This window comes from Doryrhamphus excisus, linkage group LG2 (genome assembly GCF_037039965.1).
Source record: "Doryrhamphus excisus strain RoL-2023G ecotype Guam linkage group LG2, RoL_Dexc_Guam_v1.1, whole genome shotgun sequence".
NCBI classification, from domain to species: Eukaryota; Metazoa; Chordata; class Actinopteri; order Syngnathiformes; family Syngnathidae; genus Doryrhamphus; species Doryrhamphus excisus.
In genome coordinates, this window is record NC_136358.1 from 23,919,429 (window position 1) to 23,942,635 (window position 23,207).

At 40.8% G+C, this 23,207-nt stretch overlaps 1 protein-coding gene across 1 annotated transcript in view; it reads right to left on the reverse strand.

The window, feature by feature from the left end:
* LOC144894420 (dynein axonemal heavy chain 9-like) overlaps positions 1 to 23,207 on the reverse strand; it is a 95,780-nt gene that overhangs the window by 19,258 nt on the left and 53,315 nt on the right. Inside the window, exons 29-39 of the mRNA XM_078789168.1 lie at positions 21,584 to 21,871; positions 18,819 to 19,029; positions 18,617 to 18,744; positions 16,427 to 16,535; positions 14,214 to 14,361; positions 13,888 to 14,062; positions 11,370 to 11,543; positions 11,100 to 11,307; positions 9,807 to 9,972; positions 7,810 to 7,912; positions 7,473 to 7,712 (exon numbers count right to left, since the gene is read on the reverse strand). Of these exons, the coding sequence (XP_078645294.1) occupies positions 7,473 to 7,712; positions 7,810 to 7,912; positions 9,807 to 9,972; positions 11,100 to 11,307; positions 11,370 to 11,543; positions 13,888 to 14,062; positions 14,214 to 14,361; positions 16,427 to 16,535; positions 18,617 to 18,744; positions 18,819 to 19,029; positions 21,584 to 21,871 (1,950 nt within the window). The remainder of the gene's footprint in view (positions 1 to 7,472; positions 7,713 to 7,809; positions 7,913 to 9,806; positions 9,973 to 11,099; positions 11,308 to 11,369; positions 11,544 to 13,887; positions 14,063 to 14,213; positions 14,362 to 16,426; positions 16,536 to 18,616; positions 18,745 to 18,818; positions 19,030 to 21,583; positions 21,872 to 23,207) is intronic.

Below are 23,207 nucleotides of genomic sequence, written 5' to 3' on the forward strand. Positions count from 1 at the left end.
AAGGCCACCCATAGACTGAAACAGAGTGAAACAAGATCTTCAGTGTCTCCAGCGGCCATAACTGTTCCAATCGCGGGCAATCATCTCCGGGGTGGGCCGAGCCACTCGAATATGATCTGCCTTCATATTTGCGCCCACCGAATGTGACAATTGTCTGCTAAATCCATTGTGTAATGGGGCAGATGGGGAGGTGTGTGTCGAGATGTGTGTGCTGAACATTCATGCAAGAGCTGAAATTATTGCCGCTACTCGAGATGTGAACATTTTCCTCGAGTACTGCATGAATCACCTAATACTTTGACTTTTAATGTGGCTTTTTTCTACTTCATTTCACTGAGTAATGGTGGGAATAGCTAAATTCCACACTTTACACGTGCGTCACAGCAAAAACAAATCTCTCTATGTTGACTCAGTATCGCTGTCACAAAACCCCAACCAGGCTATATGCGACTTCACAATTATTCAGCTTAACATGAAATAATTATGTAACCCAATATTGTAGCTATAATCACCATAAATAAACAATTTATGACATAAGACACATACTTGCGGCACGGCGGTCTAGTGGTTAGCGCGCAGACCTCACAGCTAGGAGACCAGGGTTCAATTCCACCCTCGGCCATCTCTGTGTGGAGTTTGCATGCGTGGGTTTTCTCCGGGTACTCCGGTTTCCTCCCACATTCCAAAAACATGCTAGGTTAATTGGCGACTCCAAATTGTCCATAGGTATGAATGTGAGTGTGAATGGTTGTTTGACTATATGTGCCCTGTGATTGGCTGGCCACCAGTCCAGGGTGTACCCGGCCTCACAGCTGGGATAGGCTCCAGCACCCCCCGCGACCCTTGTGAGGAAAAGCGGTAGAAAATGAATGAAAGACACGAACTTGTGTGACTCTAAACCTACCCTGTGTGAAGCCCCACCATTTAATGAGTCCAAGTGGAAAAGGTGATATAGCCATTTCAAAAGCTTTTGGGACTCCAGCCAACCAAAGTGAGAGAACCTGCCCAGGAGTGGCCGAACAACCCAAAATGAACCCAAGAGCACAGTGACGACTCAACTAAGGGGGTCACAAAAGACCCCACAACAACAACAACTAGCCTCAGTTAAGGTCAGTGTTCAAGAGTCCACTATAAGAAAGATACTGTGCAAAAATGTCCAACATTGCCGAGTTCCAAGACCAAAACTGAACAAAAAGATCATTAAGGCTGGTCTCCATTTTACCAAAAAACATCTGGATGATCCCCAAGACCTTTGGGAAAATACTCTGCGGTCTGACCAGACAAAAGCTGAACATTTTGGAAGGTTTGTTTTGTTTCCCATTACGACTTTGGAGCTGAATCCTATTGAGATGCTGTGTCACGACCTCATGTGTGACTAACATGCAAAACATCAGAAGGGGGCAACTTTTTTCACACCAGTGTATGTACAGCATTTGTATGCATGGACTGGAAATGTAACTCTATTGAATAACAGCAGATGGAAAAGTTCTTGTTCTTATGAGAAATTAGAATTTACGGTCAAAGAAAGCTAGTTTGAGTTTATGTTTCCAGTGTATTTTCTGGCTTTTCCGAGCAAACTTAATTAAATGCATTAAATGAACCATTAAGTGAGATAAATGATTATGTTTTACACCAAAAGTGAGTTATTTTGAGTGTTAGTGATAAGAATTACTGCTTTCAAGGAATTAAGAAATGGAAAAATGAATTATGATGTGTAATTCATTTATCAAAACTACCAGTAATCTCTTTTTTTTAATCTCGACTAAAAAATACTGAGAGAAGCTCTCACGCCCTGCACTTTGCCCAATCTACATGAAACGCAACCTCACCTCCTCTCTGCACAGACAAAACATTGGAACTGATTCCCATCCATCCATTTTCTATTCTGCTTATCCTGACTAGGGTGGATGTATGCTGGAGCCTATCCCAGCTGTCTTCGGACGAGAGGTGGTGTACACCCTGGACTGGTGGCCAGCCAATCACAGGGCACATATAGACAAACAACCATTCACACTCACATTCATACCTATGGACAATTTGGGCCGTATTATAGCCATTTTATAGGTTAGGTTACATATAGCCATATTATAGGTTAGGTGTAGGCCGTATTATAGGTTAGGTATATATGTATTATAGGTTAGGTATATATGTATTATAGGTTAGGTATATATGTATTATAGGTTAGGTACAGCCATATTATAGGTTAGGTATAGATGTATTATAGGTTAAGGTGTAGGCCGTATTATAGGGGATGACAGTGAATGAGTTAACGTTATTCATGAACAGTATTTGAATGTCACGGCTTGATTTGTCTGAAGTTGAACGCTACATTATGGAACACCCCTTGCCTATATATTTAACCCCCCCGCAACGTTTAAATGGTATGTTTGGAAACACTACGGATTTGCAAAGAACGGCGGAAAGCTGGATAAAACGTCCGTCATTTGCAAATAATGCTGCGTTAAGAAGCCGTACAATGGCAGCACTGCAAATACAAGGAACCCCCCCCCCCCCCCCCCAAAAAAAAAGGAGACACCACAACATGGACAAGTCTACCACCGCCTCCCCGTCTAGTTCCTGGTCAGACACCGGGGAAGAACCAAGCAAATCATGTCAGTGGATCTTCCACTGCTTTCCAAATTGTCCAGGAGCTATTTGTCTGTCCCTGCAACAAGTGTGGGGGCAGATTTACTGCCAAGTGCCTAGAACAGGGGTCTCAAACACACGGCCCGCAGGACACTAGTTTGAGGCCCCGCCTTGATATGAAAGTTTGATATGGATGCTGTATGGTATCATGTAGCCAGAAAAAAATTATTACGTTTGATTAATGTTCATGTTAAAGGTTAAATAACTGTTATTAGTTATACTCCCTATCCGTGTGGAAGTGGTGAGTTTTTGGCTATTTAAGTTTAAAGGAAAGAACTTGAAGGCTACCGTTTAGGTTTAAGTTTTTATTATTTGCTGTTTTATTATTATTATTATATTTATTACTGATTGATTGATTTTCTTTATTCTTGATTTGTTTATTTATTTTTCATCTTATTTTGTGTAGAAAAATAAAAAGTAAGATATAGTAAGATACAGTGGAATGTTTTATCAGAGCTTTTCTTGTACAAAATTGTAACTAAAGCGAAGTTTGTAAATTTTTTTTGTTTTTAATAAATGCGTTTTTTTTTGGGGGGGGGGGACCTGATGCGGCCCAGTCTCACCCAGACCCGAGCTCCAGTGACCCCCAAGTAAATTGAGTTTGAGACCCCTGGCCTAGAAGGAATAAAGCCAAATCCTTTTCGTAGGACCATACTGAATTCCAGTTTTTCCCTTTTCTTATTTGCATCATGTTGAATTGCATCATATCGCAAGAAATTGCGCCATATCATATTAGATCGCATTGATTTAAACTCAATAATTATCACATTGCATCGTATCGTCTAATATCGTGAAGAGGGTGAATCGTATCGCAGGAAATTCCATGTATCGTTAAAGTACTGTATCGCTGGCAGTGCATCAAGATGTGTATCTGAGATTCACACCCCTCGTACAAATGTGTCTGTTGCAGTAATTAAGCAACCAACCAAGCATTCCCAATCTGAAATATTTTCGGACATATCAAATTCTCTCCATCCTTAGATTCCTCAACGCCGCTTTCAATTCCAAGGAGGCATGTCTGCTCTCCTGCGAGCACACTTTTCTTGTAGCCTGACAGCTGCTCCGAGCCCCCCCAACAATGCTTCCTCCTCCCCACTAACAAGCGCACCCACTTGCCTCTCCACAAATCATCATAAAGACATCTCGTGCAGTCAGTACAGTTCGGCTTCAAAGCTCTCCGTTTCCGACGTCTGTCTTCTGCTTTCACTCCACCACCTCTTTCACCCTCCTGAGCATTGAGGAGCTCGTTTGGGCTGATGTGCAGTAGACAAGCCCGCGGATATGCCTGATGGTCATGACAGAGCACAAACAGCATTCTGACAATCTTCCAAGTCGGATTGGCTTGGTCCTATTAGTGGAATTTGGCTACTGTACCTCACTAACAGTACGTCACACTGAACATCCACAGGGTGTAATGTTCTTATCGTGTTGCAATGAATAATTATGCAAAAAGCACTGAGGGTGGGTGTGATGGGGCTAATAGATGAGCATAAAGACATTTAGACGTGCAATTATTCAAGGCAAAGTAAATATTTGAAACACCAAACTACAAACTGCGTTTCAAGTATTTAGGGCAACACTTGAAGAAAGCAAAGGCGCTTTTTGTAGTGTCATCTCAGATATTTCCCTAGCTTAGCAACAAAGCAACTACGGAGGTGGAAATTAGAGCTGTGAAGCTGCCAGCTTCTGCCTGGTTGTCCAGAGGCATTAGAGGCTAGAGGCTGAAAAAGTACGACAGAAGAACTCCAAACAAGTTTTGGCCGTCCTTTGCTGTCTTTATTTTCTCTCAGAGTGGTAATGGTAATGGTTTTAGTTCATTTGAACATGCATCAGATTACAATTGAGTGCATCCCATAATCAGTTCACAGTTCCACATGTCCAAAAGGAGTAGGAAGAAGCAAAGCTTATTAAATCCTACCCGTCCATCTGGTACTTTTACAATCAGTAACTGTAATTTGTTCACTTCCTGCTTTCTAATATAATTTAAGTTTTATTTTTTATATTTTTAAAAATATTTTAAAATATTTTTTAAAATATTTTTTAAAATATTTTTTTAATTTTAATTTTAATTTTAATTTTAATTTTAATTTTAATTTTAATTTTAATTTTAATTTTAATTTTAATTTTAATTTTAATTTTAATTTTAATTTTAATTTTAATTTTAATTTTTTTTATCATGTACCGAAGTACGAGGTGATATGACCATGACTGGACGGATGGAGGAAGGGAAAGTGAGGAAAAATAATCACAGTTTTCCCTGTGTGGGTTTATATGGTGTTCAGTTGGACGGTGCACATCCAAAATCCAATGGGGGGCACTTTCAAAAGAACTTTTATATTTAATAATTCAGCTTCGTGACAAAGATGGAAAGACCTATTATTCATATGAACTTTCCCCCCATTGTTTAGTTTTTGTGTTAAATGTCATTTTTTTCAGAATAATATGACTTTGTTCCTTTATTATTATTATTATTATTATTATAATGGTTCCTCCAACAGGCTCCAGCATGCCCCCACCTCAGTGAGGATAAGCGCCATGGAAAATGGATGGCTGTTTCCCCCAACCTAATTTTCCAAACCATTTCTTGTTTCTCATAATCGTAAAAAATAATATTTTAACATTTTTGTATTGCATCTTCACCCGTGCATCGATACGCATATCCAATCGTTTACCACAAGTTTACATCCCTCCTCATCAAAAACATCTGTGATGAATTGCAATTAATTACGAGTTAACTATGGACAAAATACAATTAATCACAATGAAATATTTTAATCACTGGACAGGCCTAATTATTATTAGTAGTCTTGCATTCTGTTTATTTGTTTCCTGTCCACAGATGTCTGCTTATCGCTGCTGCAGGGCAAAGTATGGAAGCATCCTGGAAGCAATCTGGCAATCTGTCATGCTTTGAAGCATGGCGGCTGCAGCAGAAAGTACCGAACTGCACTTCACACTACTGACACCTTACTACTGCTAGAGCTGCATCCCTTTCCTGTTTAACTCCAGTGTTCATTCTTATTGCATAAAAACATTCCTGATTACATTTTGAAGACCAGTCAAAAAATTGCAAGAATTTACATTTTGCATAATTTGATCTGTTTTAAGTAAAGCCAGTGTAGGCACACTGAACATAGAACATAGAACAAGAGAGCTTTTGGTTGTGCAGGGGCGTCAAATGGCAAGTTCAGATGTGGGAATGTTGGGGGGGGGGGGCATACCTCATGACTGAAGGCCCTTGTATGTGTGGTAACGACTGATAAAAAACTCATTTGGACCGCCATGGGTGGAAGCCCCCCCGTGAAGCCATCTTCATCAACTGGATCAACATTCCCACTAGCCTCCTGGGAACACTGGCATCGAGTATGCCCAAAGCCATTGACAAAAATGGAGCAGCTACTCATCAGTAAGCCAACATTGTACAGTAAAGTCTCGTTATATCGATATCGGTTATAACGAATTACTACTTGTTACGATACTATTTTCATTTCCCGGCAAATTTCTAGTCTTTTATGATATAATTAGTTCAGTTAGTACGATACCCGGTTATTATGATAATCCGGTTACTACGATGCCCTTTTCATCTTCCGCCAGCCAATTTGGTCTGCTTATATCGATACAAAAGCAGCTTAAATCAATCTTTGCTTAAGGATTTCAATGCCAAAAAAGAACACGGCGAACGGCTGCTTCCAGTCAACTTTATTTTTCACACTTCCACCACCAGAGCGCAGCACACACACCGATTCCCGCACTTCCTGGTTCACAGGTCATGCTCAACCCGCCCCACATAGCTGGCCAAACACATGTATTTAATTGTGTTGTATTCAGATATCTTTTTATCGCTTGCAATAATCACTGTTTTTCATATGTACATGCTGCAGTTGGTTCTTCTGTTGCAGGCATGTGTTTGGCCAGCTATGTGGGGCGGGTTGAGCATGACCTGTGAACCAGGAAGTGCAGGAATCGGTGTGTGTGCTGTGCTCTGGTGGTGGAAGTGTGAAAAATAAAGTTGACTGGAAGCAGCCGTTCGCCGTGTTCTTTTTTTGGTATTGAAATCCTTAAGCAAAGGTTGATTAAAGCTGCTCGACATTGTTCTATACTATAGAACAATGTCGAGTGCATTATTGCCCACTTTTAATGCAGTTCGGCGCAGGATCGGATATATCGACAGTCCGGTTATATCGATATTTTTTCCGACTCCCGACAATATCGCTATAACGAGACTTTACTGTATTTCTATCTTTTTTGTCTTGTACTTTGTATTTTTCTCTTATGGCGCCTCCACATGAACAATTCACTGAAAGACAAGATTTTTGGTCAGGCTCTGCTACGGTCCACCCAATCAAAACCTCTCACCAGTAATAATAGTAATTCTTGTTGGCCATACGCACCTTACCGAATTACTTCATGGAGGCAGTCAGGAAATAAATAGAAAGCGGTATAAAAAGACTTAAGCGCTATCTTGGTAAATTCCCAGGAGGATTTATGATCATAAATCAAGGAGCCTGACCTCCACGAAAGCGTGGGCTATTTGGACTTAAGTTTTGCCTCTAAAAGCGTCTCTCTTGTTCTGCTCCCATGCCCTGTTATTATATCCTTCAAGTATATTAACTCATCACTAATACCCTTTGCAAGTGCAAATCCATTTTATATTTCAGACTTATTTCTGGCTTTAAGGCTGAGCTGCTCAATCGATAATCATTTAAATGAGAAATTAGTGACAGAGGCTTAGTTTCTCTCAGAGAGCAGGATAATATTGCCGTGGAAAACTGACCTCTGACATCTAGCACAGTGAATAAAAGAATTTCTTCTTTTCTTTGCGTCACCTGGAAGATATTGGAGAGGTCTCGCAGGTTGAAGATGTAGTGAAACTTGACTGCGGTGGGTAGGAAAGTGGAGGCGACACGCAGATGCATAGCCACGGCTAGCTGCACCAGAGCTGAGGTGCTCTTTCGTACTGTGGAGGCAAAGCCATCATTTTGGAGGTGTTGCCATAGGATTGCAGTGTAAATGGTTGTGAGGGCCTCAGCTCCGGGGAAAGAGAGGGCAATGACGGAGAAATGGCGCTGCAGAGAGAGAGAGAGAGATACAATATAAACAAGGAAACGTGTTACAGTGTTCCCAATGCAATCATAATTGGTAAACATGGTATACTCTGAGTACCTGCAGCCTTGGATTGATGGTGAAGCTGCCAGCCGTTGGGTTCATACAGGACACGTACTGAATATTTTGTATTTCCTTCAAAAGGAGCTTATTTCGGTCATACCTGGAAGTAGACAGAACAGTTCATGCACCTTCACACATCACACACACATCAGACGTCACTGAGGATGTTGCATCTCGGTGTAGAAAGTATGGCTCTAATAAGCCGACCTTGCCTTCCCGTGTCTGATAGTGTGGAACCTGGTTCAAATTGATCCGCAAAGCAACCTTTTCAAGGGGAATCATAAAACAGGGTTCTGACATTTGACATTGTGTAAGCATAAATATCCTTAGACACTGACACCAGAGACCAAGACCTTGGTGGATACACCAAGATGGCCGTAGGGTATTACACCCTTTGGTCATTGGAATCCCATTTTCTGAATGCACAATTCTGTGTCCCAAGAACCAGATTTGGCCACCAAAGACCAGGTCGCTCAGGCAACCGCCCTTGACCGCCACCCAACACACAATGCACCAGATCCTTATGCTTGCCCCCGTAGGTGGTGGGTCTACGAGGGCTCTCTATGTTCCCACCCTCACCTATGGTCATGAGCTTTGGGTCATGACCGAAAGAATGAGATGGCGGATACAGGCGACTGAAATGAGGTTCCTCCGTAGGGTAACTGGACTCACCCTAAGAGATGCCTCCCGGACGCCTACCTGGTGAGGTGTTCCGGGCAGGCCCAGCCGGGAAAAAGCCCCGGAGCAGACCTAGGACACGCTGGAGGGATTATGTCTCACAGCTGGCCTGGGAACACCTTGGTGTCCTCCCGGTGGAGCTGGAGGAGGTGGCCGGGGACCGGGAAGTCTGGGCTTCCCTACTAAGACTGCTGCCCCCGCGACCCAGACCCGGATAAGCGGAGGAAAATGAATGGATGGATGTACAATTCTGTGTGTCCATGTCTTAACACATAGAGGGAAAAGTCATTGGAGCACAAAAGTGGGAACAAACTCGGAGCTACATGCTATACTTCCAGAAAATCAGCATTTCCTTGCTAATTTTACCCCTGCAAAGATACAAACAGTCCAGAATTTACGCAACAAAGAGAGACAGAATGCGTAAAAAAATACCCACAATAAATTTTAAAGGGGATACGTTTCATTCCTCACCAACCAGCATCCAACATGGATTCTGACCCCAGAGACCAGTTATCCTGCACGTCCATGAAAGACACATATTAGTCCTATCCATAATGGGAAACTACTTCTCATCTCAACTCATTCTGTGAATAAAAGACACTGTTCTCCACCACCATGGCCAAGATCAAAGAACAGTCTGGGACAGGATTGGAATGGACTTCAGACCATCACTTTGTATGGTAAGTATGGTGAAAAAGAGACCATTTGTCATTCATCAATGGAAGAAATACAAGATCTAGATTATTGCCCCGGATATGGAGCACCATTACATATTTTACATAGTGGTGTGAGGATAATTGAGAAAGGGGTGAGAGACCTTCCTAGAATTGCAAAGGAGGAGCTGGTTAATGATGTCAAGGGAGTTGGGAGCACAGTCGCCAAGAAAAAGCATTAGTAACACATTTTACTGAAACAGATTTCCATCCTAGAGAGCCCACAAGCTTTCCTTATTCAAGAAGACACATTCAAAGACATGTCGGAAGTTTGACAATGAACACCTGGATGACTCAGACAAGACTTGAGAGAATGTCATGTGGTCACATGAGACCAAAGTTGAGTTCTTCGGCATGAAGTGGACTTGAAGTGGACGTTTCTGGAGGCAGAGAAATTGTGACTAAAAGCCCAAAAGCATCATGACTGTCAAACCGAAATCCCAGATGAGATATCTGGAACACTGCTGACCATCTACAAGAATCTGACCAGCAAGGGTTTGTCAGTCACTTCTAGACTTGAGACCAAATACGATCCCTTAAACCAACATGAATTTACGTTCTGTCCCGGTACTGTATATGTTCTGGCGACATGAGTGCAGTTACCAGTGGTTGTAGTCCATGTGTTGGCGTATGAGTGTGTGAGGTTGGACCGTGCCATAGGCATCCACCTCAGGCATGTTCAAGTCGTCTATGAAGTAAATCAATCTTCTATTGCCGGGGGGTCCGTATTTGCGCCCAGCCTTTTTCTCAAGGGGCCTTTCCAACACAGCTTTGAGGGAGACAAGCATGCAAAATATAAAGATGCATTAGAATTCAGTTATGATGATTACGATTAGTGAGTCGGGGTCATGGATTAGCATCCAGGGTGTCTATTCTCTGTTCTCTGTGGACACAAAGGACCTGTGGAGTGATTGCATTAAGTTCAGGTGACTCTTGCAAACACATCGACCTTTGCATCACGTATGTTACGTCAGATTACTATGCATATGATACAAGCATGTTTTTAGACCAAATTGTTATCATAATAAAAACAATAATACAAGCAGTTGAAGTTTGCTAAATACAAGGATGAAGAGTCTTGAACCAGTCATGATGTGCTATATATATCACTATATTGACACTTACTATGGTACACATTATGTCATTGGATGCTCATATCACCTCCTACTTTGGTACATGACAAAAATAAAAAAAAATAAAAAAACTTAAACTATATTAGGAAAGCAGGAAGTGAACAAATGTAACAGTTACTGATTGTAAAAGTACCAGATGGAGGGGTAGGATTTAATAAGCTTTGCTTCTTCCTACTCCTTTTGGACATGTGGAACTGTGAACTGATTATGGGATGCACTCAATTGGAATCTGATGCATGTTCAAATGAAATTAAACCATTACCATTACCATAATAAAAAATCATCATCATATTGTGTTTTACTTTGTAAAATTGAGGAATCGCCATGTTAGACATTTACTTTCTGACTGGCTATTCTTCTATTGTCTAAAACATTTGCAGCATTTCTTGATATGCTGCCTTTATTAAAGAGCAGCATGTAGTGAACTGACTGTGAATGCTTACCATTTTCGTCTAGGCGTCTAACCGATGGGAACCCGAGATCACCCCTACTCTTAAGGCTGTTTCCTCATTTCTGATCACAATGTGTCAAAAAATGGAAGTAAAAGAATTAGTGTATTTATCTGTCCTTGGTGTGTTCTGTTTACAGTGTGTGTGTCTTGGCTGTTCATTTGGGTAAAATTTAGGCATAAGATGCCACACTAAGATGAGACCCACATCCCAATTGTAGGAAAGGAACACGTATGTACACAGAAGACCTCCCTTTGTTATCAACAAATCAACCTAGACAAGTAAAGACATCAGAGTAAATGAGCAGCTCGTACCTTGCAGCATTGCAGAGGTGGTGTAATAATTGAAAGGGACGTTTTTAACCATGTATTTATCAGGGTCCAATGATGAAAGTTTGTCTGCGACTAAGACAGACTTCCCAGTGCCAGCATTCCCAACCAGCATGACAGGCCTCTGGTGTTCCAGTAGATAGTCCATAAGGTAACGGACACGGATGGTCTCCGCTGTGTGAACCAGGCATGCCTGCATAGTGCGATTATCTCTGATTAGAAATCAACCAGTCTTCAGAGTTTGCTGTGTCGTACCTGAAGTGGGGCATCTGCATCCATCTCAAACTTGGGCACCATTTTGGACCAGGGTTCAAACTTCTTGCTGTCTGGGTCGATGAAGTAATCGAACACTGTGCCTTGGGATGGAAACTTGATGGTTTTGAACTCAGCCACCCACCACTTGCTGAATTCCACTCTGTGGTCAACTAGCTGTAGATGCACAGAGATAGGGGTAATCAATCGATAGTCTACAATGACTTCCTCTCAGCTTCTGTGTTATATCGTTTATTCCAAGGCTAAAATGTTTACAGATTTAGCATACAGCATGTCATAAATAAAATATTTGTATGTAATTTCATACATTTTGTATTCATTTTAATACATACAATTATTGTATACAATGAATGTTTTTATCTTTTTTAATTATTTTATTATTATTTATTTTTAATTTATTATTTATTTTATTTATTATTATTTTATTTATTATTTATTATTATTTTGTTATTTTTTCCCCCAAAAGTATTGCTAAAAATAATTATCTTATTGCTTTATTTCTAAATTGTTCATTAAATTCGACTGTTTAGTATAATGCAGACCTGACAACCCTGAAGACATTTTAGAAGTTCTCTCCCTTTCATTTCAGCATGTTCTTGTTACATTATGCATACATATAATTTTAACAATTTTTTTTGTTTATTTTTTTGTCATTAGCAAATAAAAAAATTTGCCAAATGTCTAACTTTGGTTTTGGACACATCTGTTTTTTCAGCAAATTTATAGCTCTTCGTCTGTGATGTGACGTCCACGCTGAGAAACCACACCTCTGTTAGGAATGGAATATTTTCCCCACTGTTTTAGATACATACACATAAACATAACACACTCTTAAGACCTTTCACTTGGAACAAAGTGACTACCTCTCCACAGAATCATCTAAAAATGTAGCAAATTAAAGATTATTCTGATGGAACCACAATTTGCAAAAATGGCTCAAACTATCTATCTATCTGCATTCTAGAACCAATTAATGTGTACTTTGCCGTTTAATATAGAAAATGAAAAACAACAAAGAAACTGCTGGATGCAGTGATGTTGCAGACATACGTCAATCAGCATGGCTGTGACGTGTGCTACATTTGACTGGGGATGCCGTGAACGTGCTACACCGTGAACGTGCTACACCGTGAACGTGCTACACCGTGAACGTGCTACACCGTGAACGTGCTACACCGTGAACGTGCTACACCGTGAACGTGCTACACCAGGGGTCTCAAACACAAATGTGGCCCGCAGGACACTAGTTTAAAGCCCTCGCCTTGATATGAAAGTTTAATGTTAGTGCGGCCCGCGCAAGTTTGATATGGATGCTGTATGGTATCATGTACCCAGAAAAAATTATTACGTTTGATTAATGTTCATGTTAAAGGTTAAATAACTGTTAATAGTTATCCTCCTATCTGTGTGGAAGTGGTAAGGTTTTGGCTATTTAAGTTTAAAGGAAATAACTTGAAGGCTACCGTTTAGGTCGCTAGCTCTCTAGTTTGTGAGTTAGCATGTGTCTCAAGACCCTGCTGTTATGCAATATGTTGTAAATAAAAAGAGTATAAATGTGACTATAGTCGTGTTTTGTCATGTCTACAGGGCTCTAATAATGCTTTGTTCATTTTAATCTGAAAAAAAAAAACAGTGAACGTGCTGCACCGTGCTCGTGCTACAGTAAGTCTGAATGCTTATGTTTTGTCTTTGGAAGAAAAAAAATAAGAAAAAGTATTGCATGTGTAGTTATCGGATGTAAAGTAAGGCAAGCACCCTTGATGCGCCACCGGGTTGATAGACCGTTCCATGGAACTGCTTATGCATGCACTGCATGTGTGTGCACGCAGTCAGCGAGCCTCGCCATCACATTCACAAACCTCTGAAGTGACGACGTCTTCTCTTAAAGCCGTAAAATCCTCGACTCGGAACGCTCCATTGCCTTACAACTACGATACAAACCTGTTGTCCTAAAACAGTGCATCACTTTCAAGTATTGTGAGATTCCAAGATGGTGGCGTAAACAAACCGGATGGTATTTTGGACGCTAAACAATCGGGCGCATGCAAGCCAAGGCAAAATATTGGGAAAATGGTGGTTGTTAACTGAAAAACATCCTAACTGGAGCGGATGTTAGCCGAGGTACCGCTGTATATTATAAGTCCAGATGTAGCTACTGTATAGCAAGAACCATGCGTGTCATTTGCATTATGATAGAGGCAGAATCAATCTTATCCATCCAAGCTTTATCTGCTGATTGACAGTTGCTTGACTTCCACTTGGTTCTGTATCACCTTAAAGTCCAGTCAATAAAACCCCTTTGCACTGAAATGCATCGTGATGGGGAAATAAAAGTGGAGTACATTTTGTTCCTACTTGCATGGCATCAGCTACATGCTTTGGTAACATCTCTGCACCATCTCTGCTGATTTCATTTTACAGATCAATATTACAATTTCATATTATTCTTATCTCTATAGAGACACTTTGAAAATGCTTAACATGGACGATTTAGCAGTACCTGTTCTTGGGACAAGACTCCCCCGAAGGCCCACACAGCCGCAAAAACAAAATACAGCTCATAAAGTTCCTGAGGACAGTCTGGTGGGGTATTTTCTGTGGTGAGCCAACACTCCAGCAAGTAGCAAAGCATCTGGACCATGCTCTGCTCAGGAATGGGGATGATCTGCTTGAACCTGCACAGAAAGGTCACCCGATTAAAGAACAATAAAATAACGGACCAGCGCTATATTCTCTGGAGGAATAATCCACACCCCCACGGATCATTGACATCCTAAAACGCAACTCTGGGATTTGATAATGGTGATAAAGTTTTACAAACTGCACCTCGATCTCAGGGCATCCAGGCAAGAGGGGAGGTACTTGTCGAACAGAATTGTGAGGTTCGCCTTCTCAGATTGCACCTCCCTTTTGTCAATCCAGCTGGACACTAACGGGTTCCAGCCAAGGTCTGCTGGGTTTAGATACAGGATTCCTGGAGAGAGGAGGTGAGATGCAGCTTTAGCGTTGACTAATGTTATTGCGTATGGAAAGCTGATCTGGGAAGCTGAAGCTGGGAATGGGATCACTCAAGGTCTCATTAGAACGTTGCCATAAATTAGCGCTATTACTGTATAAGCTTACGGTATATTATTCATTCATTCATTTTCTACCGCTTTTCCTCACAAGGGTCGCGGAGGTTGCTGGAGCCTATCCCAGCTGTCTGCCAGCCAATCACAGGGCACATATAGACAAACAACCATTCACACTCACATTCATACCTATGGACAATTTGGAGTCGCCAATTAACCTAGCATGTTTTTGGAATGTGGGAGGAAACCGGAGTACCTGGAAAAAAAACCCACGCATGCACGGGGAGAACATGCAAACTCCACACAGAGATAGCCGAGGGTGGAATTGAACCCTGGTCTCCGAGCTGTGAGGTCTGCATTACTTACTTATTTTCCTAACTGCACAGTATGAACTTGCACCAAAACTAGCGCCATTACTGTATAAGCTTACGGTATGTTATTCATTCATTCATTCATTTTCTACTACTTTCCTCACGAGGGTCGCGGGGATGCTGGAGCCTATCCCAGCTGTCTTCGTGCAAGAGGCAGGGTACACCCTGGACTGGTTGCCAGCCAATCACAGGGCACATATAGACAAACAACCATTCACACTCACATTCATACCTATGGACAATTTGGAGTCACCAATTAACCTAGCATGTTTTTGGAATGTGGGAAGAAACCGGAGTACCCGTAGAAAACCCACGCATGCACGGGGAGAACATGCAAACTCCACACAGAGATGGCCGAGGGTGGAATTGAACCCTGGTCTCCTAGCTGCGAGGTCTGCACACTAACCACTAGACAGCCGTGCAGCCCCACAGTATGTTACTTACTTATTTTCCCAACTGCACAGTATGCACTTGCACCGAAACTAGCTTTACGGCGATTTATGGTGTTCATCCTTTTCAGAGTCATGACAGGAACAAGAGATTAGCCCAACTGACTTTGAGCAAAAAAAAAGCATATGAGGTTCCCAGTCAACTGGCATGTATGGGAATTGATCCCTTGCCAGTTGCATACAGAGAGCTATTTGAACCGCTACACTACCCACATCCAAGGGCAAAATGTAGCTATGATAAATACTGTAGTGTCTTCAATGAAGCAACTGTAACAGTTACTTTGTATGGCACTCCCGGTAGAAGCTTCATTTGCTTCACTACGTAGATTCTACATGAGTGAATGACCAATAAAGACCCTTAAAGCCTTGTTTGTATGGTGTGTTGACTGCAAGGTCGTGCCGCTATTCCGATGAGCTGGATGTCTTATTTAATACATCTCGTTTTTGCATTGGTGATGGAGATAAATGCATGATAGCCTCCCTAACGACAGAACGCGACTCGAACTGCAAGGCATGCACTTGCATCAGTAAACTCACTTCAATGCCCGTATTTCCAACGCAATGACCTCATTTCTGAGATGGATTGGTCGAGTGGTTAGCGCGCAGACCTCACAGCTAGGAGACCAGGGTTCAATTCCACCCTCGGCTATCTCTGTGTGGAGTTTGCATTTTCTCCCCGTGCATGCGTGGGTTTTCTACGGGTACTCCGGTTTCCTCCCACATTCCAAAAACATGCTAGGTAAATTGGCCACTCCAAATTGAGTGTGAATGGTTGTTTGCCTATATGTGCCCTGTGATTGGCTCTCGCCCGAAGACAGCTGGGATAGGCTCCAGCAACCCCCGCGACCCTCATGAGGAAAGTAGTAGAAAAATAATGAATGAATGAATAACATAACATAGTTTCGGTGCAAGTGCATACTGTGCAGTTGGGAAAATAATTAAATAACTGCACAGTGGTCTAGTGGTTAGCATGCAGACCTCGCAGCTAGGAGACCAGGGTTCAATTCCACCCCAAGCGGTAGAAAATGAATGAATGAATTGCACCGTCTGTATGTTTCTATACTGCAACAACAGAGAGCAATTTATATTTTTGGCTTCATAAATAGTAGTTTTTAATTTGGTAAACCAAAGGAGAAATAATACTACACCTGCTCTGGACACAGTGGCAGGGGTAGCGGTTTGAAGATGGCTGATCTCAAACACCAGTCTCATTGTGGAGTTCAACGGGATCCGCTCATTGCTGGCCAGGGTCAGGACCTAATAGATTAAAGACAATTTTCACAAGCAAGGAATGAAAGAATGGAGACACGTAACTTCCTTGCATATGGTTGTCTGCACACATTAAGGACTTACAGCCATAAAGACGATGTTGGACTTTGTGGTGCATGAGTGCACTTCCGGAATAACAAAAAACAGACAATGTACATATATTTATACTGTTCATTCTGTATATTTTGTATTTTCATTTTTTAATACAGTAAAGTCTCGTTATATCGATATTCTCGGGAGTCGGAAAAAACACTGATATAACCGGACTATCCATATATCCGATCCTGCGCCGAACTGCATTAAAAGTGGGCGGATCTTTGATATGGCATGTAATTTTCTCCTTGAGTTCATGGATTGCGTATCTAGCATGCTTTTGTACTACAATAAATTTTGTACTACAGTAAATAAAAATAAACTTACGCTGTAGTGATTACCGGTTACCGGGACATAATTCACCCCGGAACTATCGATAGGGAAGGTGTTGCCACCCGGAGGGGTAGGCGCGAGGGACGGGTGTTTTCCGCTGTGTGTGCTGCACTCTGGTGGTGGAAGTGTGAAAACTAAAGTTGACTGGAAGCAGCCGTTCGCCGTGTTCTTTTTTGGTATTGAAATCCTTAAGCAAAGATTGATTTAAGCTGCTTTTGTATCGATATAAGCAGACCAAATTGGCTGGCGGGAGATGAAAAGGGCATCGTAGTAACCGGATTATCATAATAACCGTGTATCGTACTAACTGAGCTAATTATATCATAAAAGACTAGAAATTTGCCGGGAAATGAAAATAGTATCGTAATAAGTAGTAATTCGTTTTAACCAATATCGATATAACGAGACTTTACTGTACATGTTCCTGCACCTACTTCACCAAAACAAATTCCTAGTATGTGTTTGATCATACCTGGCAATAAAACCATTTCTGATTCTGATGGGTAAGTAGCGTATTTTGGTGGGTTCAAGCAATTCGATTCTAGGTTCCTCTGTATTCTTCTTCTGAAATATTTAGCTGTCACCTCGTGTAATTTGGCATCTACAGAGTGGAGTTAATGTTACGCCTCGCTGTTCGGTTAGATTTTTCCATTGCATAATCCATAATCCATCTTGTCCAGCATACAATTTGCATACATTTAGATTTTGTACATGGCATGGTTGGCTCATATTTTTTTTTTATTGTGGGGAAATTCTTGCTGTGTTTCATATTTTTATGAGAGTTTTGGAGCTCCAACTTTATTTTAAAGGAACTATTATGCTCATTTCCACTCAAAAAGTTGTGGGCTCCTTTAGGGCACCTCCACATGAAAACGATTTCAATATCCAGATCCTTGCTTGGACTTCCTGCTTCTGACCCAAATGGTCTGTTCCATTCACTCCACCCCCAGGACAGATATGTCGGTCCACGCATTCACATATGCACTCATCGAAACGAAGTCTGGATCGCATTAACGTCTGCAGAACTCGGTGTAAGAGAACCTCTTTCAGGGCCAATCTCATTATCTGATGCTTTGGCATGGTTTCACACCAGAATCAATTTTTTTTTTTTCAAATGCGCATAACAAAAACATCAAATAACGACAAATAAAATTTCATGGTGCAGGGAAGTTGTAGCCAACACCTTTTCCCGACACAGAGCAAATCTGTTTAGCATGTAAGGGCATTTAGATCAACAATACTATCTGCCCCAATGGCTGGACGGGACAAAAAACAAACAAACAAACAAACCAAAAAAAAAAAGAATACAACATTCTAACTATATTTATGGGTCAGAAAAGTGGAAAAAGCACAATTGGTCCCCTTTAAGTCTAATATGCGTTTGTGTTGGTTGTCGGTCACTGCATACAGGAGCACTTTTCAGCAGCCATCTTTCCTGCCCTTTTTTGGTTGTTTCTTCAACTTTGTTCCCCTTTATGATAGACTATATCATAAAAATCCATATATGAAAAATTTCCACAGCAGCAGTGCACATATGCGGCATGTTTACTCTGACTTGCCAAGATTTCTCGGCAGTGGAGAAACTGTGTAGGCAGCAAAAAAAAAAACTGTATTTATTTACACCCCTGTATATTATGTCACACCTTGTTGTCATCCATGACGGTGTTGAGTGACTCAATCCACATGGGGTCAATGTCTCCATCCAAAACAATCCACTTTGGCCCACTGTGAGTCACGTTGGCCAATTCACGCATTATACAAGAAAGCAGACCTGTGGGAGACAATGTAAGCATATACAGGTCACGAAATACTCTTTTAGACAAGCAAAAACTTCTCTAAAATTACCGTCTTTCCACTCTCTGTTTGCTGGGTTGATGATACCAAACAGCTCATCGTTTGTCACCGCTTTTGGGTTGAGGTCGACCCACACGGGTCGGCGTTTCATGTTCTGGTAGCTCCTTTGGAGTGACCTGAGCACCTGGCTCTTCCCAGTACCGGCATTCCCAATGACAAACACCGAGTGGCGCACGGCCAAAAGCTCTTCCAGCTGCACCACCTGGCGTAACAGGCAGAATGAAAGAAGACTAAATTAGAGAAATGAATGACAGAAGAATGACTATGGCTATGGTGGGTGGTGCAGCACAGCAGCATTTCACTGTCCATAGCCCACAATACATGGCGAGGCATGACACTTTTAATAATAATAATAATAATAATACATTTTATTTGTATAGCGTTTTTTCAGAGTACTCAAATACGCTTTACAGTAGAGAAAAAGAAATAAAAATGGTAATGGTAATGGTTTAATTTCATTTGAACATGCATCAGATTACAATTAAGTGCATCCCATAATCAGTTCACAGTTCCACATGTCCAAAAGGAGTAGGAAGAAGCAAAGCTTATTAAATCCTACCCCTCCATCTGGTACTTTTACAATCAGTAACTGTTACATTTGTTCACTTCCTGCCTTTGTAATAAATTTTAATTTTAATTTTAATTTTAATTTTAATTTTAATTTTAATTTTAATTTTAATTTTAATTTTAATTTTAATTTTAATTTTAATTTTGTCACGTATCGAAGTACGAGTTCCACATGTCCAAATGGAGTAGGAAGAAGCAAAGCTTAAAAGCGCAAAGATTAAATCCTACCCCTCCATCTGGTACTTTTACAATCAGTAACTGTTACATTTGTTCACTTCCTGCCTTTGTAATAAATTTTAATTTTAATTTTAATTTTAATTTTAATTTTAATTTTAATTTTAATTTTAATTTTAATTTTAATTTTAATTTTAATTTTAATTTTAATTTTAATTTTAAATTTTGTCACGTATCAAAGTATGAGTTCCACATGTCCAAAAGGAGTAGGAAGAAACAAAGCTTATTAAATCCTACCCCTCCATCTGGTACTTTTACAATCAGTAACTGTTACATTTGTTCACTTCCTGCTTTCCATAATACAATTTTTTTGTTTTTTTAATAATGCCCCTCGTACCGAAGTACCATCCATAAAAATGGAGTTGAGTCAAAACTGATGCATTAAAATACAATATCCAGGTATAAAAAGTTAGACATTAAAAAATGATTTAAACAAGTGGATTTTGAGTCCCCAGGTTCGGAGCTTGGTCTCACAGGGGAGTGCCAGGAGGTTAGAGCCTGAGGTATCATTTATAAGAATATGAGAATACTTCATATTTGAATGGGTCCTCCTATTTTCCCATAAATCCCCATTTGTGGACTTTTAAGAGTGATTCAATATTTAACACCTTTGGTCCACATCCACTGCATCCTTTTGCACTGCCTTGTTTTCTTTGTTTTGTACTGTGAAGCTCCACATGTAACATCATTAAGATCCAACAGTGCAAAATGTACATTATTGCATTTTTTTCAAACTTATTTACAAATTATAATCAGGAGTGCATCAACAAATCCTCCATCTGCCTCTGGTCCGGTTTGCGTACTCTCGTTTTAGCCTTTTCACATGATCAATAAAACGTCTTTATCCTTAGTTTGGGCAGCATCTCTCGGGTAAACACATAACGTGCTGCAAGTCAACCATTTATATCCAATGCAATATCTGTGAGGCGATGCCACAGAATGTGCAACACAGAAAAAGAAGAGATAAAAAAAGATTTTTTTTTTTTCCACACAAGCATACAGATGGTGAGCTCAATCAATGCAATTGACGGGGAGTCCTTGGGGCTGCTTGGAGCTCCTTGGGGCTCCTTATCCGCCTCCATTCAGCAGGAGCCCAGGTGGCTTTGCACACTCAAAGGCCCCGGTTGATTACTGCTTTGATTTGAGAGGGACTAATGCTAGCACGGGCTAATGCTAAAAGGCATGCAGCCTCTCTCACCTCACTCGCTTTCTCTCCTTGTTGACTGAAATCAAAAGGTTTGGCAGCGCAAACAAAGACAGTAAAAGTTCAGCCTCTGTTGCTGTTCCTACTCGCTATTGACCGCTCTGCCATTCTCTCTCTCTCTCCCTTTTGCTTTGTTTCTTCCTCTTCCTGTGGCCGTCTCACACAATGCCAGGGTTAAGTGGCATGGTGCAGCCAGGCCTCCATTGATGCTGTGTTATTATGTGCTTTTCGTGTCTATTTGACCTGAGGTAAATTGCACTTATTTCCCGTGGTCTGGTGTTCACCCGTCTCTGACATAAGGTGCATTCTCTCAACGTGCATGTGCATGTGTGTGTGTGTGTGTGTGTGTGTGTGCATATCTGTATGTAATACAACAACGACAATAAGGTCAGCAGCTCAGGTACCTAAAGTCTCATTGCAGGCAACCATTGACGTCTGCAATATTTGCGCAATTCATCCAGATCCTCAGAGTGCTGGACACTAATGGCTATTTCCCAGCAAAGGATTAGGATGAGCAGTAAACAGCTTTTGGTGAAAACTAAGATAAATCCGAACAAAAGTGCCACGACCGTAATATCGGTCTAAATTGTTCAGGATAAAATCCCATTAAGGGACTTTGCTTCTTCTGCAAGCATCTCAGACAACTTATGATTACATTTGCTTGTGTTCTTGGTCTTGTGGGTTTGAAATTTGCTGCAAATAAAATCTAATTTGATGGAGACAGACAATTTAGAAATCGGGTTTACTGTACCTTCAACACAAAATTGTCTTCCGGCTGTAATTTCAAGTCAAGAACAGCTTCCTTCACGTTCTTCTCAAAGTCCAGGTCTTTTTTCCTGGCTACTTCCAGGGCGGGGAAGAGGTCACCGATCAGCCCGATGAACACAGGCATGTCGTCGGTCACAATTTTGGGGATGTTGAAGTCTCGTAGCGCTCTCATGAGTACTTGGTCCTCAGCTCGGCCGGGATCACCTCTCTTTAAAGAGCCGGCGACGACCAGGACGGACTTGATGGCTCGGAGGCCCCAATCATAGTGGTCCTCAAATGATGGGGAAAAAAGACACAAGTTTCATGCATTGATTGATTGATTCATTTTTTTCACCAACATGTTTTGTTGTTTGTTTATGTTTGCAGTGAAAGCTATCATATGTAAATGACGTAACACAATGACTAAATAATTAATCTGGTTTTAGTTGATGGAAAGACAGTTTGAGTTGGAATGGATGTCTGTTTACCTTTTATGCAGCATTTTGCGTGTTTATGACATCATAGACTCATCAAAGCCAAGTATCCATATGGTAATGGTAATGGTAATGGTAATGGTAATGGTTTTATTTCATTTGAACATGCATCAGATTACAATTGAGTGCATCCCATAATCAGTTCACAGTTCCACATGTCCAAAAGGAGTAGGAAGAAGCAAAGCTTATTAAATCCTACCCCTCCATCTGGTACTTTTACAATCAGTAACTGTTACATTTGTTCACTTCCTGCTTTCCTAATATTTTTTATTAAATTAAATTAAATTAAATTAAATTAAATTAAATTAAATTAAATTAAATTAAATTAAATTAAATTAAATTAAATTAAATTAAATTAAATTAAATTAAATTAAATTAAATTAAATTAAATTTTTGTCACATGCTGAAGTACGAGGTGGTATGACCATACCATGACATAATGGGTACCATAGTAAGTGTCAATATAGTGATATATATAGCACATCATGACTGGTTCAAGACTCTTCATCCTTGTATTTAGCAAACATCAACTGCTTGTATTGTTTCTTGAATTGGCTCATCGTTGTGCATTGTTTGAGGTCCTTACTCAATCCATTCCATAGTTTGATTCCACATACTGAAATGCTAAAAAAGTCGCTCTACTTTTCTGTTGTTTCAGCAAAAATTATGTAATACGAAACTGCCAATGAAAGAAACATATGTTTATTAAAACGTAGCAGATGTTGATTATCACTACCATCCTGTGAAGTGTATTTCATTTTAGCAATCAAGACTGAAGTCTTTTGGCTGTGACGCCATCATTGGTGAAATAATTCGGCCTTGTTTAATTGCCTCCACAAACAAACATGCATAAATAACATGGAGGTTTTAAATGTGCTGGGTGCTGGAGCCTATCCCAGCCGTTTTCAGGCGAGAGGTGGGGTATGCCCTGGACTGGTCGCCAGCCAATCACAGAGCACATAAAGACAAACAACCATTCACACTCACATTCATACCTATGGACAATTTGGAGCATGTTTTTGGAATGTGGGAGGAAACCGGAGTACCCGGAGAAAACCCACGCATGCACAGGGAGAACATGCAAACTCCACACAGAAATGGCCGAGGGTGGAATTGAACCCTGGTCTCCTAGCT